Source organism: Poecilia reticulata, chromosome 10 (genome assembly GCF_904066995.2).
Source record: "Poecilia reticulata chromosome 10, P_reticulata-male-v2, whole genome shotgun sequence".
NCBI classification, from domain to species: domain Eukaryota; kingdom Metazoa; phylum Chordata; class Actinopteri; order Cyprinodontiformes; family Poeciliidae; genus Poecilia; species Poecilia reticulata.
Window position 1 is genome coordinate 20,385,528 of NC_088839.1, and position 25,622 is coordinate 20,411,149.

Genomic DNA, 25,622 nt, shown 5'->3' on the forward strand with positions numbered 1-25,622 from the left:
AGTACTGATCTTATCACAACATCTGATTTTGTATTTAAAAATGAGGCCAGACTAACAAAAATATAGCGTTATGAACAATTTCTGATATTTTAAGTACTTCCAGTGCGTACTGCTAACAGATTACTTACTGGACTTCCAAATGGTACAACAGACTCAGCAGATAGAAAATAACATAAACAATGAAGCTTGAGTAGAAATAAAAAGTCTCATTTTAACATAAACTGCAGGTCTTTGTCAGTGTCTGGTGCATTTTCAGTTATCTTTGTTCTTTATTTACTGAATGAAGAACCCTCCGATGATAAATTCAAGGGTAACCAAAAATGTTAGCCCAGTGAGAGTAGAGTTACTTCCTAATGTTACTCAAGTCAAAGTAAAAAGTCAGCACAGGACAATTTCTCCTACATGTACATTATTAAAAAAAGCTACTCAAGCTCATGTAACTGAGTAGAAGTGTAACTAGTTACTGCCCACCTCTGCAGAGATTGATTTCGTATCTGACTGCTGCTATAAGTGTGATTGTTATACATATTTGTTTAATATTATTATTATTCCTACATTTATTTTCTATTTAGATTATTGATGGTTTCTTCACCAGGGGCCGACTGATATAATAATAATAATAATAATAATAATAATAATAATAATAATAATAATAATAATAATAATAATAATAATAATAATAATAATAATAATAAAGATAATAAGTGTTTTTATTGTCATTCTAAACTTTTGTCTTAGTTCAATCTGTTGTAGTTTTCTCTTAATCTCATGGCCTGTTGAAACTGGTTCGCCTGCTGTTACTTTTTAATCGACTTTTTCACCACTTCTGATCTTATTTTTAGCTTTTTTTTTTTTACATGGCCTTAAAATGAAAGCAGAAGTTCACCCTAAGAAAAGTATTTACCTTACATTTTAAGCAAATATCATCTGGAAAATGTGGGGTTAGTGTAACTAGTCGAAAGAAGCAACAGTTGTGACTCTTGAAAAGACACAGTAATGTTAAACAACCTCAGTTGTGAGTGGACGTAGGAAGAATGACTGTGTGTAACTTCCTGCCACACACTTTTATGCAGGTAGTGGGTTAATTGGAAGCAGACGTTTGCATGTGTGTGTCTGGAGAAATGTTCTTCCCACCTTAAAAGCTTTTCAGCAGACAACTGAGCCACGAACTGAGCCACACACTAACAGTGTTAGCTGATTTGTTGCAGACAAGAGGCTGAGGCTGTTTGTTTTGGAGATAACCTAATGCGACTGGTTGACCTCTGTTCGTCTCAGATTTGGGTTCCTTGAACAGGTTGCAGAAACGGACAGACATAGGAGACATTTGAGTTTCTCAGATTCAAATAATGATTTAATATGAATCAGTTATGGCTTTGATCTAAATTTAGAATTCAGATTAATGATTATAGTGAATCATAGAGATGATGGTTTCAGGTCTGGGAGTATCAGGGTCTCATCTTTGTTTACTGCAAATGATGTGCTTCTACTGGCATTTTCAAACAATGACCTGTCTAATGCAACAGTTCACAGTTGAGTTATGTTATTTGTAGTTCCCAAGTGTTGTTAGGCAGATGATAGGTAGATAGAAAAGTTGGAGGTTGATCTGCAATGATGAGGGCATTAATCTATGCCAAAAGGCAGAACTGTCTATATTCTGGTCCATCTAGGCTACAAACCCCATATTTTGGCCATGAGATATGCACTATCTCTCTTACGGTAAAGTCACTGATTAAAGTTCTGTGTGTCCTCATGACCCACAGCCAACTGATGCATTTATAATTGTATTTATATTAAGCCAGAGATGGCAGAAAGGTTTATTTAACTCAGTCCTGTCAAAACTGTTATCTTCAGGGAGAGAAACAGTAAAACTCTGATCTATGGAAATAAATCTTTCAGGCTCATAAAAAGTCTTATCTTGTTGTCATCTTATCAAGTTTAGTTTTTTTCCCCTCTTATTCAAAACATTCCCAAAGATGCATTTTTATTCTTTTATTCCCTTTGGAGCATTTCTCTTACAGCTGCTGTAAAAGTTTACTGCAGCGCTGTGCTTTCAAGTTCATGACTGCTGACAAATACCAAAAGAGAGCTTACAAGGTTCCCTCGTTGAATTTTCTGCATTAATTACCCATATTGGACTGCACAGTGGTACAGTAGGTAGCACTGTTGCCTTGTAGCAAGAAGGTCCTGGGTTCAATGGAAGTAACAAACAGACTATATCTGTGAAATAGTTAATATGTCACCTTATGGCTGTAGATAAATCTTTTTAAAACTTTGGATTTTCATAATCAAAGTATTTATTCCTAATTTACTCTGTGTAAAAAAGACAGGTCACTGATTGGAAGCTTAAGATGGTTATAATGTTAAGACACTCAAATGTTTTAGGCATAAATACAGATAAAACCAGTGTGAAGCCCTTATCAGGTCTCAGAATTTGGTAAATCTAACTTGAATGAAACAACAACATATTTACAAGCAGATAAGAGAAGCAGTTGTTGCTCCACATCAATTTGGGATGGACTATAGGGCTACTTTAAGACTATCCATCATTTTGCAGTGAGAAAGATTATAATAGTGTAAAAACATTTAAGACAGCTACAGCCTTTAACAATTTGGTGAAACTTTTTATTAAAGTTTTAAATCGTCCCTTAAAAAGACATTTTGAAAGTCCAAATTTCCTTGATTCCTTCCCATTTTATTCAAAAGTTTTAGCTAATTTTGACTAAGCCACTGAGGAATGACAGAAATGAGAATGTATGGGAGATTTGTCAACCTCTGACCGTGCGGTGCAAGATGAATCTCTCTGTAATTATATTTAAACGACAGCTGGAATGCGAGGTTTTGTCACATTAAAAACAGACTTCTGGATTGTGTTTACTTCATGGCTAGCGTACTCACAGAAGCTGGTTTTTCTTCCACATTAGACATCTATGAATATTCTCCAGGACACAAAATGCATCCTAAAGGTTATTAAATGCAATCATAACAGGACGTGCTTGTTACTGTCACGGTTTCTTGTCTTATCTGTGTTTCTGTTTTTGCTGTCAAAAGGCCAGACCATACGTCACCGTGATCGAGTTCAGGTAGATCCAAGTGCTCCAGGCTCTTGCCCCACTGGGATTTAGCACATTTTCCGAGTGATTTAAGGTTCCAGCCTGCAGCTTGTGATGAGTTTACACAGATCTTTGGAAGGGCAGAGGGGGGTTTAAGTGATGGAGAGGCAGTGTCATGTTTCTGTGAAAGCACTGAGTTTCCTCAGGGCCCGAGGGCTTTCTTTGTGTCAAGTTGCGGCTAATTTGCATGTGACCCTCCTCCTTATTTTTGATTGGTTGGCGCCCCTGCAGGCATGTGGAAACACATATCCAAACTTTCTCAGTTGGAGGAAAACTTCCCTGAGTTGAGGATGAACTGAGAGGCAGGAACGCCAGCAGCTGTGAGTAACAGCAGGCAGACATAGGCTAGAGGTTATGGGGAATGAAATGATGATATCTTAATTCTGGGTTTCTGATAGGTTTTTTCTAAAGCGACTGGAAGTTTTCTTCTTTAGCTTTGTTTGTGTTTTTCTTCTTTTTTTTTTTTTTTTTGCAAAGCCACATATTTCCTATAGTTTAGTGGCTGTAGTCAGTTTTTGTAAGAGAAAAATATTTTTTTTATGACAGGAACTAGTATTTGTTAAAAATATTAATTCTTACTATTCAATTTGCTTAATTGTTTTTTTATAGAAAAAGTTAATTTACCATCTTATTTATTGTCAAAATAAAAATAAATAAATCAGCTTAGCCAGTGTATAAAAGATAATTATTACTCTATGTCACCATGCTGCTGGCTCTGCTTCTGGTTCTGAGCCTTTTCTCTGGGACTCTCTGCTCTGAGTCATCTTCAATAATTATCCATTACCGGGTTTGGGAGGAGCAGCCGTCGGGAACTCGGGTCGGCCGTCTGTTGGACGACCTCCGTCAGAGGGATGAAGTCGGCCCTCTGGAGGATTTCCAGGTGGTGGAGCAGGTAAAGGCCCTTCCTTTCTCTGTCATGGCTCGAGATGGGGTCATCTCCACCCAAGGTCAACTGGACAGGGAGGCGCTGTGCCGGGGATCAGACCTTTGTGAGGTGGCCTTCAGCGTCCTCTACAGAAAAAGCGGCTCTGTGAACTGCCTCCGGATCCGTGTTGAAGTGATGGACCTAAACGACCATAGTCCCAACTTCCCCAACACCACACAGGAGGTGGAGATCTCAGAGACTGCCCCCCTTCGCATGCGAATCCCTTTAGATCGAGCTGTTGATCTCGATGCAGGGCCCAACGGCCTCCAGACCTATTCCCTATCAGTTAATCAGCACTTTGCTTTGGATGTGACAGATGCTTCGGGTGGGTCAAAACAAGCAGAGCTGGTGGTTATCAAAGAGTTAGACAGGGAGGTTCAGGACTCTTTTGACCTGATCCTGGTAGCATACGATAAAGGGAACCCACCAAAGTCCGGGAGCATGTCTGTCCATGTGTTGATTCAGGACTCAAATGATAACAGCCCGGCTTTTGTGGAGAGCAGTCCAACTGTGACTCTAAGTGAGAATACACCCATTGGGACAACGATCTTCAAGCTTACAGCAACTGACCCAGACCTCGGTGCCAATGGTGAGGTGAAGTACTGGTTCAGTAAACACACCCCCCCAGAGTTTCAAAAACTTTTCCATGTGGATTCACAGACTGGAGAGGTGATTGTAAAGGCTCCTCTAGACTATGAGAGGGAGCCATCCTATGTGCTCAACATACTGGCCATTGATCATGGTCCCAATAGCATGCCAACTCACTGCAAGCTACATATCAAGCTTGTAGATGTAAATGATCACGCACCAAGGATTAGCACAAAATGGCTTTCACCCTCCTCGGCTGTCCCCACTGTCAGGGAAGGAGCTCCGATTGATACGTTTCTTGTACTGGTGACAGTTTATGATGCAGATTCAGGAAAAAATGGAGAAGTGAGCCTGACTATTCAAGAGGGATCAGGGCCTTTCCGTCTTAAATCCAGTGATCATTTTAATTTCTTGATTGTAACAAATAGCTCCTTGGATCGAGAGAAGGTTAATAATTATAACATCAAACTCATTGCTCAGGACCATGGAAATCCATCTTTAGTTACTATTGAAAACTTGTCAGTTTCTGTTCTAGATGAGAATGACAATGCACCAGTATTTCTCAAATCTATTTATAAGACTTCAATTAAGGAAAACAATTTTAAAGAGGATGCACTTCTTGAAGTCAAAGCAAGTGATGATGACCAGGGACTCAATGGAAAAGTTTCTTACAAAATAAAGAAACTTGCTGACCAAAAAATTTTCTCCATACACCCAACAACTGGAATCATAAGGGTACTCCGAAGCTTAGACCACGAGGAATCTCAGAGCTACTCTTTCATTGTGGAAGCTGTGGACTATGGGCACCCGCCACTGACTGGTTCAACCACAGTCCAGATTAATGTTGAGGATTTAAACGACAACTCTCCAGTCATCAAGGAACCAAAACCGAGAAACAGGGTGGTTTCTGTGAGCATCCCCGTGAATGCACACAGAGGGGAGATTGTGACCGAGCTCGGAAACGACACAGAAGAAAAACCCACTTCTCTGCCGATCAGTCGCTCAGTTTTGGATGGATTCAACGGCTTCCCTGCATCAACAATAAAAGCCGAGGATCCAGACTCGGGACTCAATGGACAGCTAAAGTACATCATTTCAAATGGAAACACAAATGGCTTGTTCTGGATGGATGAAGATACAGGGCAGCTATTTGTAAATGCCACCAATGCCACTGAGCTGATTGGGAGAACTTTTAAGATGGAGCTGTCTGTGGCAGACATGGGCTCTCCCAGCTACAAGACTGAGGCGACTCTGGAGGTAACTTTCATCAATCTCCAGGACCACTTGAAGAACTCCTCACCTGGAAACCGAGGGCAACTTAGCTTTACTATGATGATGGCCGTCTGCCTGGGTGCCACATGCCTGCTCCTTCTGTTGGCCATCGCGTTGGTGACAACATTTTGCCGACCCGAGAAACGGGACAACCGTGCTTACAATTGCAGACAGGCTGAATCCAGCTACACCCGACATCCTCGAAGGCCACAAAAGAACATCAGAAAATCTGACATCCAGCTAATTCCAGTGATCCGAGGGCGCAAAGAAGAGCCGTCTGAGGAAGACAGTGAGGTCCAGCCTCTGACTCTTGCTCCACTACCAGAAGATCAACAAACTGAGAGAGAGTATAACTTCGTACCATCGGTTATGAACACCAGCTTCCATTCCCAAAACTACCCGGAAGTGGATTCCCCTCAGCATGTTGGCCATCACTGCAAAACCCTTCGGAAACCTGGCAATATTGAACTTGATGGGACTTTGACCCTGACACCAGCTACATCATACCAGACCCTCTGTAAAACCAGAAACCCTTCCTCGTCCTCTTCTTCGCTGTCACACTTTAGCACCTTGAAGCGTAATAAGCTGCACCCAGAAAGCGAAGAGTCACGTCCTCAGCGTTCGACGTCCCAGGCAACTCTAAGGAGGCCGAAGACATCAGATGGTCAGCAAGATGCAGAACACCAGCAAATGCTTCGAAACCTGGTCCGTCTCTCCATGGCTGCATTCGGAGACACCATCGAGCTTTCCTCAGCTTCCCCAGAGGTGCAGGTGAGTTGTAACTTCATCACAACATTCACTACCTCAGAGATTCATGTTTCTATCTGTCTGTCTGTCTGTCTGTCTGTCTGTCTGTCTGTCTGTCTGTCTGTCTGTCTGTCTGTCTGTCTGTCTGTGTATCTATCTGGTCACACATTTTTAATTTTTATGATAACGTGCAAAATTGGTGTCTCCTCTAAACTCTTTGAGTCATACCTTTAAGCTTTAACGATCTATTATAGGTTCAGAAGTAACATTCACGGCACAGCACATCAAGTTGAGTTGATAAATATGCCCATCTGTTTGACATTAAAGACTTCGCTAATCCACCGGATGATTCTTTAATGTCTTCTTATTTACATTCTCTGCTGTAGCTCAAACATTAAGGCTAATGCACGGCTGCTGCTGCTCGCTCTCATTTAAATGCCATTTACTCATATCTAGAATCTGTGTGATCACATTTATTTTAACATGTGCTTACAGTTAGTGTTCAAGTAATTAAGTGTCCCCCTGCAGGCTTTGAGATTAATCTGAAGTGAAGTCCATTAGAGAGCAAAGATGTAGGCCCAACACCCCCTTCACCCCCACCCTTCGTCTCTTGCGCAGACAGAGCAGCTTCCCTTCCAGCAGCCTCCATCCTTTTTCTACCTCCTGTATGATGGCTTATTCAGACGCCCTAAAGGCTGGAGCAAAGGGAGGGAGGGGGTGGGGGAATGTAACTAGCTGATGGATCACTATGAAGCCTAAAGCAGCCAGCATATTCAGGTACTCATGTGTCGCAGAAAAAAATGCCCCCTGACTAACTGTGACATTCGTTTTCTTACCGAATATCATGTTTCTGACTCATTCTGAAGCCTGGAGAAGGAGGAGGACGATGGGGGTTGGAGCCAGCCAAAGTAAGCTGTGATGTGTTTGTAGTGTAAGCTAAAACCGCCCTGACACGCCACTCTGTTGCTGATAAATGACCCCAAAATCACTTTTACTGAAGAACACTGCGGCAGGAGGGAAAAAAAACAGATCAGCCTGAAAGCAGCTCAGATCCACAACCAGAGGAGACGCTCAGCTGCAGACGCTAGGTCTGCAGGGAATTAACAATAACGTAACACACTATAAATAATATCTGAGGCATTACGTGTTATATGGAAACCATTTACTCATTTTGTTTCAGTTAGCAGCTGATTTAAGACCCAATACAAATGCCTGACTTGTATTTTTTTAAATTGTCTTTATCAGTAGTTCTTCTTACTTTCTGAAGGTCTTTCAGTGATTAGCAGATTTTTACACTGATGTGATTAGTACCTGAAAACCTTACAGTTTTACCAATATTTAGTCATCACACATCACACTACCTCAGAAATCATTCAGGCATAAAGGGGTTTCAAATGTCTTAGGCTATGATTTTATTTATTTTTATTTATTTTTATCAGAAACTATGTAAAAATAATGTACAAAACCTAGAGCATGCTTTATGGGTCCAAACATAAATAGAAATGACTAAAAGTAGAAGAACGCCTAGTGTTTTCTATGGTTTGCACAGACATTGAGTAATTTTCCTATAACTTCTGAAAAAGCAGTGATGGGTTTCTAAATTATTATGTTCAATTACTGTGAGTGCTTGACACATAACAACTGCCTGACACTGATTCCGACTAAATTTTTGCTGTTTTGTCACAATTAGCTTCTCTATTTCCATTTGCTATATTATATTCTTCAGATTAAATTTTTTAACTCAGTTCTAGTTCAGACACTTTTTTTTCACTTTCATCAGACCAAAATGAAGCTTTCTGTCCATTTGCAAACTGAAATAAGACTTTTTATGTTGCTTTTGTGGAATGGCTGTTTGTGGGGCTTTTTAGCCCATTTTGTATAAAAGTTTTTTCACTGTGATTAATGACTCAAATTCAACCACCATTTCTACAAGGCACTTTACTTTTGGTCTGGAGTTAATACCCACATTAAAAACATCAGTTTTTAAACACATCAGTCTTTGAGGCGCAGAACTTGTCTCCATCCTGAATGGTGTGATGGCTACAAATACTCACGTTTTGAATATTTGCAAAATAATTCTTGGGACAGATGAACATGGTTTCTCAAGGGAACTGGAAATTGTACCCTAGGATGGAACAGACTTGTTGACGTTCACGATTTTCTTGTTGATATCTTGGCTCATTTATTTCCCCTTTTCTGTAAAGTCAACACAAGGAAGCAGTGTGTTTGAAGTGCTGCTCTGGTCAGTTGACATTTCAGTGTGCAAACCTCTGAATACAAACTCAATCAAAAGTTTTCAAAAAGTCATGCTTTATTGGGTGCTATTAAAAGTTTTTTTTGACTATTTGACCAGAGTAAAAAGAGCATTGGCATCTAAAGAAAGACTGCAGTGAGTTTCTTAATTAATAAAACTTAATTACTGAAAATTTAGCTGAATTTTATAGAAATTATATGTTTTAGCAAATTTAGACGTCATTGAGGTCTAAAGTCACCACCAACGCCCAGCAGACAGAGGACAAAGACTGCAGCGAGCCCCAAAGCCCTCACGTCATTTTCATCAGACAGGAAGAGGCTTTCTTAGTTTGTGCCAAGCTTCGCTTTCTTCCAGAACCCTCCCAGTCGTCCCAGTTGGCACTCATCACACCTCAGATGTTTCTCTCCTCCCTCGAGGTCACAAAGGAAGAGGCCTACTGGACGGCCCGGAAAGTCTGAGACTCACTGTTCACCTCCACACAACACACACATCAATATTTCTCTGTCCATCCTGGAAGGAAGCCGAGCAAGAGAAGAATGGGCCTTTACGTAGAGGCCATTTCCTGTCACCACAGTGGCATGCACGTGCAAAAACACACAACAATCATGGCTACAAAAGTCAAATATGAGTACACACGCTCACCTTTGCTAGTGTGTGTACGTTTCCTCTCTGGAGAGCAGCGTGTATCCGCTGCATAACAGAGCTGTCAGCAGAAAACTGTGAGCAGTGAGACGGACAAATGAGTTCGGTTCTCACACTGTAACTCTGAAACAAAGCAAAAGAAAGTTCATCTAAATAAAAGCTGAACTCATTGTTTAACCGGTCAAAAACCTCCAGTACACTTGTTCTGTCTGATTAAATGCAAACCAGCACAAAACTTATCAACAGACTTGACTGACCCCATCATCACATACTTAGTCTGAGTTTCTAGAGTTTGACTTTCGTCTCTTGTAACATTATATTTATTTTATGTCTTCTTAAATGTGACCTTCAATGCTGTCATGAAGATGCTCTAAACTGAAAAAACCCCCTATAAAATCAGATTTAGCAGAATATCTCCATTCCTCTTCATTTTTAAACTTGCTCCTTTCAACTGCGACGCAACACTGCGAACAACTGTACCATGGTGCAGCCTTCTTATCCTTCAAAGTGCTTTAAATGTTTCGCATAATTGACTTTAAAAATGCTGCATCTGACCAGTTCTATGAGGTGCGACTGACCACTTCGAAAAGTACAAATATAAAAACTAAACCACATCTGAGTTCAACAATAAAAATATTAAAATACTAAAATATGAAAATAAAAATACTTTTCATATGCTTAGAATGTGTTATTGTAATATTTTTGGGTTAGGTAACCTGAGGACTCGAGAATTTTTTTTTTAAATGCTGAAATGAGAGAGATTAATATTTATTATTCCCTTCTGTCGCTCTTCTCTCCTGCAGCAGATCTCTCAGCTCCTCTCCCTGCTCCGTCAGGGACAGCTGCAACCAAGGACAAACTTCCGCGGAAACAAGTATTCCCATCGGAACGGCAGGTATGTAAGAAATTTCCCCTTTCACCGTCTGAAGTTGGTTGTTATTATTATTTTTCTTTTTAAAGACGAGGTCCAGATTTTTCTAAACCATACCCCTTGCCTGAGTGAGCTGCAGGAGTTCTGTTTTTGATTATTATCAAAGTTATTGTGTAGGCACATCATCTTCCTGGTTGTAATTCATCAAATATCCTGTAGGGGTTAGAAGCTATTGAAAACCAAAAACATAAGTTACTTAAAAAGTAAAAATATCACTCAATGAAAACAAGAATAGAATTAAAAATGTAGGCCTTTTGAACAGAACATGTACTTAACATATGTTTACCAGGGCTAATTTTCCATTAGTTGCAGCTTTTTTGCAGATTTGTATACATATAATCAGCCTGCTGCTCTCCAGGTCACTTTATCCTCCTGACTACCAGTAGTTCATTTTTGTCCTCTGTAGAGGACATTTCTAAACCTGAATATCTCCCACCCCTTGCATTCTACTGAATTAATTCATTTTGGTATCTGGAGAGGACATTTAGGGCTTTTCAATGATACCACATGTGAAGGGGTGGGACTTTTGTACGTACCTTTTTCTAATTCATAAAAATGGCATTTATCAATAATGACACATTTTATGGGAAGAGACAAAATAAGTGCATAAAACCTTTTATTACCTTACAAAGACAGTGGGATTTAAAAAAAATGGTGATTGGACAGTTCATCTGGACTACTGGGTCTGGAGTCTCTCATCTTCACAACACCCACAGATTATCTTTGAAGTTTTTGTTAGACAAGTATTTTGGCCAATCAAGCATGGTGATACTGTCACACTTTTGACAGCTTGAGCAGGTGTTGAGTCCTGCTGGAAAATAAAATCAATGTCTACATAAGAAGTAGCTAATAGACAGCTAAATTGACTGAATTTATATCACACTTTTCTAGTCATACTGACCACCCAACGCACTAAAACCTTATTCATCGATTTGCACTCATGAAGATACACACATTTATATACCAACATGCAGATTAATAGGCAACATGGGATTAGGTGCCTCACCCAGGAGCACATGAACACGTGACAGGAGGAAGCTGAATTTAATGTTGAACAAACAACCTTCAGATTGCAAGACAACTACTTGCAATCTGAAACAGTTGTCTTGTCTTGACATTGGACTTAATAAAAGACTGGACCAACTCCACACTCTTCACACCTCATCCAGATTATTGATAACTTGATTTCTAAATAAAATATAAACTTACTTTCATCTGAAAAGAGGGCTTTGGACTACCAAGCAAGAATCCAGACCTTTTATTCCTTGGCACATGTAAGGAGCTCAAGATGTTCTCTATGGCTCAAGAGTGGCTTACCATTAGAAACGCTAGTGAAATATTTAAATGCTTAGGTACGCACTCTTTGAACAGCTACCGTCTTTAGAAATTGCCTTTTTATTCTGCTTCACATACAAAATCTTTTTTTTTTCTTAAGTACAAGAAGTATTCATCAAAACGACCCGAGATAAATGCTTTGAATACAGAACTCTGCGTGTAAATAATAGGCACGAGTTTCACTTTTTAAATTAAAATACTCAAATTAATTTACTTTCATTGATATATTGTAATCTATTGAAATGTAGCTATATAAGGAGATAAAATCCTCACAGCACCTTGCAGGTCCGCAGTGTCCTCCTGCTGACCTCTGAGTCCACTCAACCTTGAAACCCTCAGAAATCCAGCAGGAAAGATTCAGGATTGTTTTTTTTTTTTACTCTTTTCTTTTCATCAGCTGAGGTTTGTGTTAGAGCCAGCTGGCTGCAGGTCTCAGGTTGTGATCATCGGTGCGCTTTCAGATCAAACGAGGATTCCTCTGTTAGGACACACTGACATTAAAGGGGAATGCCACCAATTTAAAAAACTTAGATGTTTTTGTGATGGAGATTGACGGGGTACTGCAGGGTAGAGCAGGTTTTATAGCCTGAAGTGTCTCTTGCATGCTGCTGAGGTAAACTTTAAAATATACTTTTCAAAGCCAAAGTGTGGAGTGCACGTACAGTTGCTTTGTTGTTTGTCCTTCCCTTTAACTTTTGTTTATATTTTAAGTGGTCAAATGCCAAAACTGAAACAGACAAATGGCTTCCGCTGTATTTCTGACCGACTGACCTGCTGAGACTGAAATAACAGCAACAGACAAACAGGACAAAAAGGCAAACAGTCAAAGTCACAGGAAGAGTGTCTCCTAACCTCAGAGAGCTGAAGTGCTTTTGTGCATGAAGGCAAGTTAAAACGGCTTTGTTGGAGTGATTCAGATTAGCTGACAGTTATGCCTACCTCAGTGTTGATTAGAGATGAGATGTGAGCTGACATCACCTTGATGCACACAGTGCTTCAGTTTGCACACACAATGGCCTTCCTATACTCATGAAGACCTTTGAACAAACTTGTTTTTTTTATCAGATTAAAATAATTACTTTGTCTTTTTATGAGCTCAGTCTTTTCAGTACAGAAGAGGATTAGGGCCACTGGAATAAAATAAAATAAAATTAAAAATTCTGACTTTAATCTCAGAATTCTGAGATTAAAGTCAGAATTCTGAATTTTTTCTCAGAATTCTGAGATTAAAGTCAGAACTGTTTTTATTTTTTTTCCAGTGGCCCTAATCCTTTTCTGTATTTCAGGCTTCAATGAGAGTAAAATAAAACAAAAATATCACCAACTATTCTAAGATATGTTTTAACCTGCTTGTTGTGATTTTGTGTGGTTATAAATGATTTGTATCGAACTGTGTCATCAACACAAGAACAATAAGCTTGTTTTTGGCTGCAGTTGCTGGGTAAACAAATCTTTGAAGCATAATTGCATGCTGATAGGTTCCTAAAAGATGGTTTGGTTGACTTTTACTGTAACAGTTGATACAACTTGAACTGAAAAGATATAATGCTTATTGTAAAGAAACACATAATGGAAATAACACAGTAAACACATTTAAGTTATGGGGGATATTTCAAATAAAAACCAAAGCAACAATTATGGAAAATAAATGAATTTTTTGACTAATCTTGAATGAATATTTACAAAATGAAAAGCAGGTACTCCTTTGCAAACCAAAATAGTTCTCTACCTTCTAACTAAAGTTAAACATTAGCCCTATATAACTTCTGTGATTTTGATACATTCAGTTGATTCTCCTAACAAAGATACATGTGAATCTGAATATTCATCTAAAACAGATTTCAGTCAAATTTAGCGTAATTAAAGGGGTACACAACTACTGCTAGTTTTATCTACAGCTAGCTTGAACTGTGCAATTTATGATATTTACCTGGTTCATTTAATTACCTAATTTTGCTTCTTCCTTTTTAATGTCATCCAACTGTTGTGCAATTTCCAAGGATCTTTACCCATTTCTGTTCACTACAGAGAAGAACTTTTCAAACTTTTATTTTTCAATTTACAGGATTTGGATATTTGATATATTTGATAATAAAAATGGGAAATCAGATGTTGGAATTAATCAACACTTTCATGTATTTGTCTGCAGATATGGAGGTCACGACTGCTCAGATTGGCAGAGCACCAAAGACAGTGGACATGGAGAGAGTGAGGCTGGTGATGTGGACTGGGAAGCAGGAAGAGACTCACCCATAGATCCACAGCTGGAAGAAGGCCTCAGTAACCTGCTCAACAGCCCAGGTAACATGTTATAAGATACATTTAAAAAAGAAGTCACAGTTACACAAGATGTTAGCGCAAACTTAATATGGTACGTTCTAAATTTAAATTCCCACACTCAAAATAGTGAACACTATTTGCTATAACAATATTTTCTTGGCTAATTCTGAGTACAAGCTGAAGATATTAAAGGTGTTTTATTACCAAGAATAACCGAAACTTAGAGTGTGGCTTTTTTCGGAGACATGAATGACTGGTTCTAGTTGTAGGTCTTCAATAAAATGTATTATTTCAGCTGAAGAGAAACTCAAGTAAAATAAAACTGATGTCAAAGCTGATTGTCTTTAAACACAGCGAAAGTGGATTTTGTTTGTAATGTTAACAACGTGAATTCTACCAGTTATGAACGTTATCAGTGCTTCTGCTTATTTTTGGTAGGTTACTTGCTGTTTGATTGTTTTGGTTCAATCTTTCTAGGGTTTTAAAAACCCTGGGTCAATGTAAAATCCCCACATTAAAAACGCAGTGGTCTGCATGAGCATCGACATACTTTGGTTCGTGCAGACAGCATACAGGCTGCTCTCTTACAATCAACCTGTCAAAAAGGAGAAAACAGGAAGGCAGCAGGAAATAACAGGAAAACAGTGTTCCTCTGCACCCATTCATAACATTTTTTCAGATTCAAACCAGTGATTGTTTTACTAACCACATCAACAACACCTGATACTGTGTGTGACGCTGACAAAATGTACAAAGAATTAATAAACAAAATTAAAAATAACTGTCAGTTAATATACAGAAAAGCTGAAGACCAATAAAATGTGTAAGTTCTTGCTGTTTCCGAACCACTTTGATCAAACTACAAATGTGGAAGTTCCTCCATGCTTCATAATTTTTTTCCCATCATCAAATTGTCATTTTATGACAAATTATTCTCAAATTCATTGCCACATGAGTATGATGGTGAGTGTTGCAGCTGGACAATGACTACAGCACATATGGATTTATGTGAAAAAAATCCCAAAGAAACAATCTTGCAGAGCCAATTGGGAGAGAAGTGTTTTTCCTGTATATACAAAGTATAAAGTTTTTGTGTCTTCAACCTGGAGGGAGATCCTTAGACGTAGGTTTTGCGTTTGGATGTATTGGCGAGTCTTCATCGAACTGACCAACATGCTTCAGCTGCTAAACCTCAAACACACTTACAACTCATTGTTTAGCCGGGACTTTCTCAGTAGCATGAAGAACAGAGGCGTCTGAGTGCACACAGTTCGTGTGTTAAACAGTTTCTTCCTGGTATTGTGGTTTGGAGGCTGCAGGAGCCTCCAGGCGAGCAGGGGGGTTTACTGCCTGATGATGGAGGGCCGAGCTTCACTTTATGACTCGTCGGAAGAGAGAGAAACAAAAGAGCGAGTGGGAGTGTGTTTTTCTTGTGTGTGTGTGTGTGTGTGATGATTGACTCATCTTTTGGCCTGAAGGGCCTGAGATGAGTGTAATGCACACCCGAGACCTGGCAGGTTGTGCTGAAAGCTGCATTATTCTGGAGCATTAATTTTTTTTCCTTACTTGAATGATTCACAGACAAAATTTGCCTCTTTCGTTACATTTTAGGGTAAAAATATGTGTAGTTCAGTCAGGTCAGAACTCCACACAGAGAAACAGTCAATTAGCAAAATTAAAGGCTATGTTGAACTTATTTCACAACGAACACTGAATGAATAATTAATTTTTTATATCTGAAGAATAGCCGGAAACTTTGAATTTCTCGTCCTTTAAGGATAATTTGTATGATGAAGGATTGTTGTGTTAATGCTGCTAAACACTGAGTGGAAAGGGGGAGTGTGAAGGGGAAGGGGTTAACTCTGGGGCGGTTTAAACCACTCTGGGTGGAAACATCAGTGTGTGTTTCTGTGTGTGATGGTACATTAAAGTCCCCACATCTGGTTGTGGTTAGATGAAGGAGACCAACAGTTTTTGATCAGTCAAAGCTGAGAAAGATTTTAATCAATTACATTCATTTGGTGGCTGATGGGACAGACTATTTCTGGATTTTCATACAGATGTCATAGTGCAATGAAATATGTAGTCTCTCATTTTTTGTGAGGAAAACATCTGTCTAGGTTTACAAACTATTTTTCACTTTTAAAATGTCTCATTTATTAAACACAGCAACCTCAAAGTCTGTCGTTGTGCAGCGAGATCCAAAACCCTCCCCTATTATAAAAGATTAATCTCCACATAAATAGTTATCAATAATCCAAGTGAAATGAATTTGGTCCACAGTTTAAGTAAAGCACATTTTATTTAGATAGCACTTTTCACAGATAAAAATATCGCCATGCTTCAGAGTGTAGGATAAAATATGTAAAGTTGAAGTGTACTTGAAAAAAAAATTCTCAAAATTTTTGTCCAGTAGCAGTATTTTAAAAGAATATCGGAATATTTTCAGACAGTAAAACATAGAAGATTATTTTATGAAAAAGACAGGGATGCATAGAACTAAATCTGACTTAGTCCTTCTCATACTTGAACAAATTCCAGCTTCATGTTGAGACCGTCCACGTTTTTCAGCTAAATTAGATCAGATGAAACCTAAATAGCTTAAAGAGGATAAAATATGTAAAGTTGAAGTGTACTTGAAAAAAAAATTCTCAAAATTAAAAAAATATATTAGAAAAAAGAAGAGATGTAAGTGCACTGTGTTAAGGCAAAGTGGACAGATGGATAGTTCATTCATTTGAATTGAATTCAATTCAGTTTGAAGTACCATAATTAACATGTCATGAAAACATAAGCAGCAAATTAGTCCCAGTTATAAATGCCCTTCTGGCTTGTTGCATCAACAAAGTATAATCTATATTATACTTTGTTATAATATAATATATATTATAACAAAGTATATATATATTATATTTAACTTTGTTAAATATAATATATTTTATGTAACTAAGCATAAAATATGTGTATATAAAGTATATATGTAGTCACATTTAATAAGTGTTACAATGTTTAATACCTTTAACCAGGTATTAAACAGACTTTTCAATGTTTTGTTTTTATTGGTCTAATATGCAGAATTCTAAATGTGTTTTCATTGGCTGTGGGCAGAATATCATCATAATTAACAGAAACCAAACCCTTAAAATTTCAGTCTGAGTATAATTAATCCATATTGTGTTTAAGTTAATGAGCTGAGTTACTAATAAATTAACCTTTCAGTAATCTGATGTATTAAATATGTTCATATTCACATGACATATTAAAATAGAATATAATAAAAGGTTAATTTATTCCAGTAATTCTATTCAAAATATGAAAGTCCTCTATTTCATATGTTCATTACACACATACTAATATATTTTATATTTATTTCTATAAATTACATTACAGCTAATGCAACATCATGTAATCAGAAAATTAAAATATACCACTGAAAATGATGTTTATGAAAGATTATTTAAGTGTTGTCCAGCACACAGTCATTGCCACCCAACACAAGGAGGTTAAACCAGAAAACTGATTTGAAGGAAAAAGTGTCATAGAAAAAGGGATAGCAACCTTTTGAAGAAAAGACCCATCTTTTTTAGAATAAAACTGTTGGCATTACATTTATTTAACATATCATTTATGTTTTTAAGAGTTCCATTTAATATGAAAAAAATATCACAAAGGTCCCAGAGATTGGGAGAATTTAAAGCATTTCTATAACAAAGGTTAATTCAAACCTTTGTTATAGAAGATCTGAATTAACCTTCTATAATACAAAAATCCAAAATTTTGGATTTTTGTCCAGTAGCAGTATTTTAAAAGAATATCGGAATATTTTCAGACAGAAAAACATAGAAGATTATTTTATGAAAAAGACAGGAATGCATAGAACTAAATCTGACTTAGTCCTTCTCATACTTGAACAAATTCCAGCTTCATGTTGAGAAGACCGTCCACGTTTTTCAGCTAAATTAGATCAGATGAAACCTAAATAGCTTAAAGAGGAACTCAAGCTGTCACAGCAGGAAGAACAGCACATAAACAGGATGGAGTAATGGGGAGCAAGGAAAGAGATTAGGAGATTTAAACAAAAGGATAAACTCCGACATTAGTGAATGCATGAAATGAGCCATAAAATCATCTGTGGCCCGCTTGTTTGTGAGTCAGAAGCTGGGCTTGCTGTGTTTTCCACGCAGACACACCCGGTGTTTACGCCTCTTACAGGGACTGAACTCTCCGGCTGCAGGAGGTTTGTTGCTTCGGTGTGCACGTGATGTTTAATGCATGCTCAGAAGAGCAAAGGATGCCAGAGATGGCAGGAAGCTCCTGTTAACATCAGCCAGATAAAACCCCCCTTGTTGTTTCCTGATTTTTATGCCTCGTTCTCAGCGAGGAGGCACATGGAAACCAGCAGGACACATACATTGGGTTCTTTATTTCAATTTGACCAGCTCTTGTAGAGTTGGATGTGCAACAAACTCAGATTTTAGCTTTAGTTACACAAATACAAATAGGTATTAACTCTGGTAAAAATAGGTGAAAAACTCTGACTAGTGCCGGTTCTTGCATGAATAGTGTCCAGAATGAGGCTACCATTGTGCAACATTGTCAATAAATGCTCTCCTGAAACAAAGTCAATTCTAAACAAAAAGGTAACATAGGAGAAAACATTAAAATACTAATGTGATATCACTTGATCTGGGAAATAAGATTTAAAGCATGCTGTTTATTCTTGTGTTGATCTAATGTGTTCCTTATGTCTATAAAAAAAAACATGAAAAGCTGCTGTTTGCCAGCTTTAATTAACAGAATACAGGTTCCCTGAATCTGAATCTGAAACCTTAATGAATTTTTGTTTTGACTAAATTAACACACTTTCACATGCAGCCCAGGACTCTTAAACATGCTGAAATAGTCATTCAATTTAGCATTAAATCACACGTTGCCTTCCAATAACTAAACATGCATGTAAGCTTTAATATTCTAATCACAGTCAGATGCCTTCCAAATATTCACCTTGCTGATGACAAGAAACCTTTGACTTGGTAAATAATCTAAACACTTCAAACTGTTTTCTATCAACAAAGTGTTCAGAATCGGCAGTAGTTGCACAAAGCGTCTTTCTTTTTGTTTTCAGATGATGTTTTCTCGGAGATCAGTGACCCCGCCTGGATGGCCAGGCTCTCCCTGCCGCTCACAGCCGATTACCACGACAACGTCTTTGTGCCCAATGGTCCTCCGTCTCCTGAAAGCGAGCTTCCGCCGCGGGACGGCCTGAACTCCACCTCGTCTTTCTCCACTTTTGGTAAATGTTTCAAAAGCTACAAATTAGAGTCATTTCAAGATACGGTATCCGTCCCCTAGAACATTTCTATGTATATTTTTTCAACTGCAGTAACCTTTAGAGTATTTTATTGGGATTTTGTGTGATAGACCCACACAAACACATAACCAGTGCAAAACGGTTAAGTGGAGGGAAAGAGATTAAAACTTATATAATCTTTAAATAAATATCCAAAAAGTGTGGCATGCATTTTAGATACATTTTACAGTCATGTTTTTGTGCAATAAAGCTGAAAGTCTTTTCACCATCTTTACACATAAAAAAGGGATGGTTTAAATTCTTTTTCTTTTTTTAAAAATTTATCTTAAGAGTGGTCAGTTTGGACAAAATATGTAAACAATAATTATCAAATAAACTGGAGATTCTGAGTTAGATTTAGATCCTGACTTTATTCAAATTCATTTTATTGGGTGTCTGATGGTTGTTTCAGGTTGTAGTACTGCTGTAAGTTGCACCTCAGTTTCGGTATTAAGCCTCTAACAACAGTTTTTCCCTCTACGCCATCCATTGTCTCCTCGACTCTGATCAGCTTCTCTTTTCCTGCTAATGAAAAATATATCCCCACTGCCTGATGCTGCCACTACCATGCTTCACAGTGGGAATGTGCAGAATTAGTTTTTCTTGGGGAAAAAAAATGTAAGAGAAAAAAAATCTATACAATTTCCACTTCACAAGTGTGTGCTACATCATGTTGCTGCATCACATAAAATCCTAAACTGTAAATTGTGAATTCACTCAGTGGCACACATGATTCCAGACTGGTTAAATATTAATCTCACATGTTTTGTATGTATTTTATTGTAAAACATGCTTTCCATTCATTGCTGGCAGGGAAAAACTTTCCAACCTCTCACTCTCTTTCAGGTAAAACTCCAGAGAAAGACGGCCAGCTGGGCGGAGCTTTGCTGTCAGAGGTCAGCACGCTGTTTGAGATGCTGATGACTCAGAAGGCCGACGCCCACCCAGGCCCTCGGCCTGACGTCCTGTACAGGCTGTCAGCAGCGTACCGACGCTCTCTGGGTTTGGACGCGACAACATCTGCTGGAGGCAGCGCCCCAAAGAACTGCTCTGAAAAGAGGCCGACTGCGGCCTCAAAACATCAGTACCAGTGACTGTTACATGCATTCAAACATCGCAGAAGACCAAAGGGAGCGGGGACCAGAATGAGAGAAGGGTTGGGGTTAAAAAAAATCTAAAGAATAAACCCAGGATCTGAAAATTAATTAACTTTAAAAGCTCATTTTCAGCAGTTCTGTGCAAATACCAGGGAAGACCCAAGATTGTCTTCAGAGTGATCAATTTTCCAGCTTTTGACTCATTGCTTAGCAGATATAAAAATCCAACTTTCTTCACTATTATCACTAATGTGGAACTGAAATAAATCCTAACATGTGTACTTTTTTTTTACTTAAAAACCTTTTCAATCTTTAGACTCATGGAGAATGAGGTACGAGGTGTTCAGTTGGTTGCAGACTGTAGTATATGTTGCTAGATGTCACTGTATCACACACTGGAGCTCACTAATGCAGAACAAAAATAACTGAAGACGAGAGCAGCAACAGTGTGCAGTTATTTTACATTTTTTAACCACTCTCTAATGGGTTTACTTTTAAATAAGAAGGACACAAATTGACAGAATAATTATATACATTTGTTTAGCATCGTTTTTAAGAATGTAATAGCACAACCAAAAACTGGGGGGAACAAAAATCAAGATAATTTTTACAATTCATTGATTCCTGAGAGGTATTTTAAATACTAGAACAAATGGTTGGAAAATAATATGAAATTCATTGACAACAAGTCAGTTATGCCCAACAAATAATAATGAATCCACAAAAGTGTCTGATTCTAGAAATCAGAACAATATTAGCTATTTTTATTTTAATCTTTAAATATTTGATGCCAGATTGAACATTGCGTGGCTGTTTTGTCTTGTATAGTTTTTATCTTTCAAAACATTTTAATGGAATAAGGAGGCAGTTTGTCAATTACAAAGCAGATGAGAAAAGAAAGATCTTTTTTAATCTAAAGAGGATATAAAATGAAAGATCTAAACTTTTCCATTTAATTATAGATACATTTTATAATTACAAACTGTGAAATTTACTCGTGACTGTTAATTTTCCAGCAAACACTTTTTTCATCATGCTGGCTGTTTGAACAGAAGTAAATCTGCTTAGATATGCATCCAAAGGGTTGAAGTTATTTTTAAAAGGAGTGAAATCCTGCAAAATGTTGCTTACGAAGCAGGAAAGGAGGCAGGTGATCTCCCTCTGTCAAAACCTGATAAAGTCCAAAAGGGAGCAGAGGGAAATGTTTTCATTTTCGTTTTCTTCTGAACTAAAATCGAGCTGAAATCCAAAAAGAACAGGACAAAGATTGTGATTGTTTAAATTCCCTAAAAGTGTCTTCCATGTAGTTGTTTCTGTTTATCCAACAGCACTTTGTACATATTGTTTTTAAACTTTTCTTTAGTATGAAAATGTATTTTAAATGGAAACTAACTTTTGTAACATTTACAATAAAATGTGAATCTTTAATCTCTGTCCATCTGAACTATTGAAGAGTCAGTTTGCATAAACATGAACATCTATTTCTATTACAGAGACTTTCCTTTAGGCTTCCTCACTAGGTCATCTCAGGTCCAACAGGATCACTTGGTGTCGTTTCAATTGACACATGGTCAAAACCCAAGAGGACCTTAATGAATAACAGGGATTTAGAGATCGAGTCCAGTCATTTTGTTGGAGCAGTGCGCCCTCTGCAGTTCAAAAAATGCTGTTACACTCCATGAAGATGGCAAAGCTGCTCATCCACACAAAAGGAAAACAACACTATTGATGAGCTATTTAAGACAAGTTAAAAATGAAATAGGAAAGCAAAAAAATCTAACAAATGATTAAAATGGAATATTTCTGATTAGCATGAATCCAAAACCAGGATTATATTTTCAAACGTATTTAAATCTATCATAACTTTCCTAATAACAAGGAGAAGAACCAACATTTTATTTAAATATTCAACAACCACTGCACCCAAATTGCCACATTCAAGTATGATTGAAATTTGCAGCAGATCACTTGGACAGGCCGAATGGCTTCTGAAGGTTTATGATCTGGCCTAAAATGAGCAAACATTTTATAGATGTCACCTGTTAATGAAAAAGTGAGACAATACCAGGTGTTTATTAAGCCCCAGGCCACTAATTTATACCGGTAAGTGGCCGGATTAATGAAAAAGTCATCTATCATTTATTAGGCACAACTACACATTTCATTCGCACCCAGACTTTTGCAAAACAAACTCTCTAACAAGCCAACTAATGTGCTTGTTGTTTTTGTTACACAAAAAATGTGATTGAGCCCTACTTTTGGAGATTATTGAAGGATCTGCACTAACACGAATGTTTCAAAGGAAATAATAGTTTTCTTTGCAGTAAAAAAAAGAAAAGAATGTTTCTTTTTTAACCAGGCTAATCAAATATGCAAATGAATGAGGCAGTTTAATTACATTAAATTACAATCAATACAATTCAAAATAAATATTTAAAAAAGAACGAGAACATTTTAAACTGAGTTTAAAGTTTAATAAAACTATAGAAAGACTTAACATAAAAACTTGTCTCTTTGATAAGCAGGAAACCCATTTCAGACCCACCAGAAGAGACCGGAACCACTAAAGATGAGAGAATCATGAAAGATCCCATAGTTTTCTATATCTCACTCGTTGATTGATGGAGGCCCTGCAAAGATAAATATGTTTGGAGGGTGGCTGGATGGCTGGATGGATAGCTCATTTTTATAGCAATACACCTGCTAATTAGGTTGACAAAGTTATTTTAGCAGCTCACTTCCAAGGTATCACCTTAACAATGACTATACTCATCATTTCTGGCAAAATACAGCAAAAACATTTATCTCTGATTAAAAATCTCGTTTATGTCTATTAAGCTTTTAAGGGTCTTTGCAATCAAATGAGCAGATTATCTCTGTGCAGGGAAATCTGAACAGCTTCTCTCAGAACTTTCTGTTTCGGATGCATAAACTACAGAGAACAAATCCAAACTGCTCTCTCCTGAATATTCCTGGTTGTTTGCCACTGTTTCTATGACCGAGTGTGCGATTGGAAGGAGTTCACTTCTTTCCGTTTGGCTTTAGATATGCTTCCGGAAACATCTACTAACCTCTGTGCACTTAAAGGAATCTCAGGCTTTAGAGAAAACAATAATTTAAAAGATATGCTGGCCTAGCCTGAGCAGCAATAACCTGCTTCTTTCATAACAAGCAACAAGCAGGAAGGAAGAGACAGGATGAATCTGGAAACTGCTAATGCGCTCTCCACTGTTAAATATGCCACAAGTGAGCTACTGAGAGACAAAGGAACCAGAAAAGTCCAATAAAAGCTTGATTAAAAACAACATCATTATTTTCTTTGTAAAGAGCAATAATGCAGGCCAAAAAGAAAAAAAAATCAGGCAGAAATGTGGGTATGTTTGCGGTTTGAGTGAACCCCAGGAGGTTAAAGAAGATTCACCTGCTGTGGAATAAAACACAGCCAAGGCGTCCCCAGATACATGCAAACATCTAATAAAAAAAGCAACGATGGAACAACAGGTGTTTAATATTTTTCAATCTTTGCTAAGGAACAGAGAGACGCAGACAAGAACTGTTTGGGGTAAAAAACAAAACAATTGTGCTGCATTTCCACACAAAGTATTTTTTGATTGTTTTCCTTCATTTTATCACAGCTTTACATCGGTTATGCTGTAGTATATCACATGTTCTTGTCACACGGCACATCACTCAACGTTTTTATTTGATTCCATCCACGATGCATCACACGACACCGACATTTTTGGTCTGTGCTTGCAGAACCTCAAAGCAAAAAAGAACAAGCGTAAGTAAACCATTCAGACAAATGTTAACTACACTGCATGCTCATTATAAAATAAATGTCTAAATAAAATTATTAACTGAAGCTTAAAGTAAACTCTAACTAATATTAATGTAAATTAAGAAAAAAAAAATCTAAATAAATACTAACATCCACCACAGGAGGCACAAACAGAAAAATTACTGTTTCTCAAATCTTCTCGGTGCTGTTAGTTTTAGCCTTTTCTTTACGTTTAATTTGAAAACATTGTAATATTCAGGAAATGAAGAAACATCTGTAAAGGGAGTGGAAGGTCAGATGAAACTGTTGTGTATTTAAACAATGAAAAAAATAATAAAAAATCATGCTCTTATATGCTGTATGTTAGTTAATTAAATGGTTTTTGCCACAGCTGCAAGAAACACTGGAGGGCAGCAGCATCACACAAATGAACAGCTGCAGCATCAAAAGTCTGATCCAGATGATTCTAGTACAGCTTAACAACAGGAAATGATCGATAATCAATCATATAGAAAAAATATGCTTGAGAAACATCTCATTGGTAAGACAGGACAGGGAGGAATATCTGTGCTTCTCGTTTTATTGAGCTGCTTTTCAAATAAACGACTGTAAGAAGACAATCCGCTCAGATATTCCTGTCAGCTCCCCGCTGAGCTCTGCAGACGCACAGAGCAGTTTACAGCTGTTACTGCGGAGACAGTATGCACATGACACGGCGCACTGAAGCTGAGCTTTTTCGACTGACAGTTGTCTTGGATGTCTGTGCATCAGTGAGAGGAAACAAATCCGATTTGAACACATCAAGCTCAAAATGTTTGTGGACTTCAGTTGTTGAGTTTCTGAGCAGTTCAGCTCCTCTGGAGTCAATTACAGCACTTCAAATTGGGTTTTATGAGAGAGACAAAACCACATTTTGCCAAAATGTGAAATGAAAGACAAATCATATGTGACTTTCAAGTTTTATCCAATGAAAATCTAAAAAAAACTGTTGCATTTATTCGTAGTCAGCGCCCTGCATTATGGCACCACTAACTGAAAGTGGAAGCAGTTTTCTTTAGAAGTTTGATAATAATTAACAATACTTCAGTACAACTAGTCTGTGAAGAACTCTGAAGTTTGTGAGAGAACATGAACAAAAGGCATCAAGACCAAGAAACAGGTCAGTTAGAAAGTTGTACAAAATGTTATATTAGGATTAGATTATGACACTTTGACTATCTTGCAGATGTGCAGGCCAGCAATGATAAATGGAAAGAGTATGTGGCAGCTACAAACCTATGTATGGTCATCCACTTAAACTTACAATGTGG

At 37.7% G+C, this 25,622-nt stretch overlaps 1 protein-coding gene across 2 annotated transcripts; it reads left to right on the top strand.

Moving 5' to 3' along the window:
- The first annotated feature begins 2,968 nt into the window (after positions 1–2,968).
- Positions 2,969–21,959, top strand: pcdh12 (protocadherin 12). Of its 2 annotated transcripts, none has more exons than XM_008420483.2 (5): positions 2,969–6,666; positions 10,342–10,433; positions 13,954–14,105; positions 19,210–19,377; positions 20,281–21,959. In XM_008420483.2, the coding sequence occupies exons 1-5, from the start codon at positions 3,814–3,816 to the stop codon at positions 20,526–20,528; spliced, it is 3,513 nt and encodes a 1,170-aa protein (XP_008418705.2). In that variant the 5' UTR covers positions 2,969–3,813; the 3' UTR covers positions 20,529–21,959. The 2 variants fall into 2 exon arrangements, with proteins under 2 accessions (XP_008418705.2, XP_008418706.2); XM_008420484.2 differs by having other exon boundaries at positions 10,345–10,433.
- Positions 21,960–25,622: the final 3,663 nt, after the last annotated feature.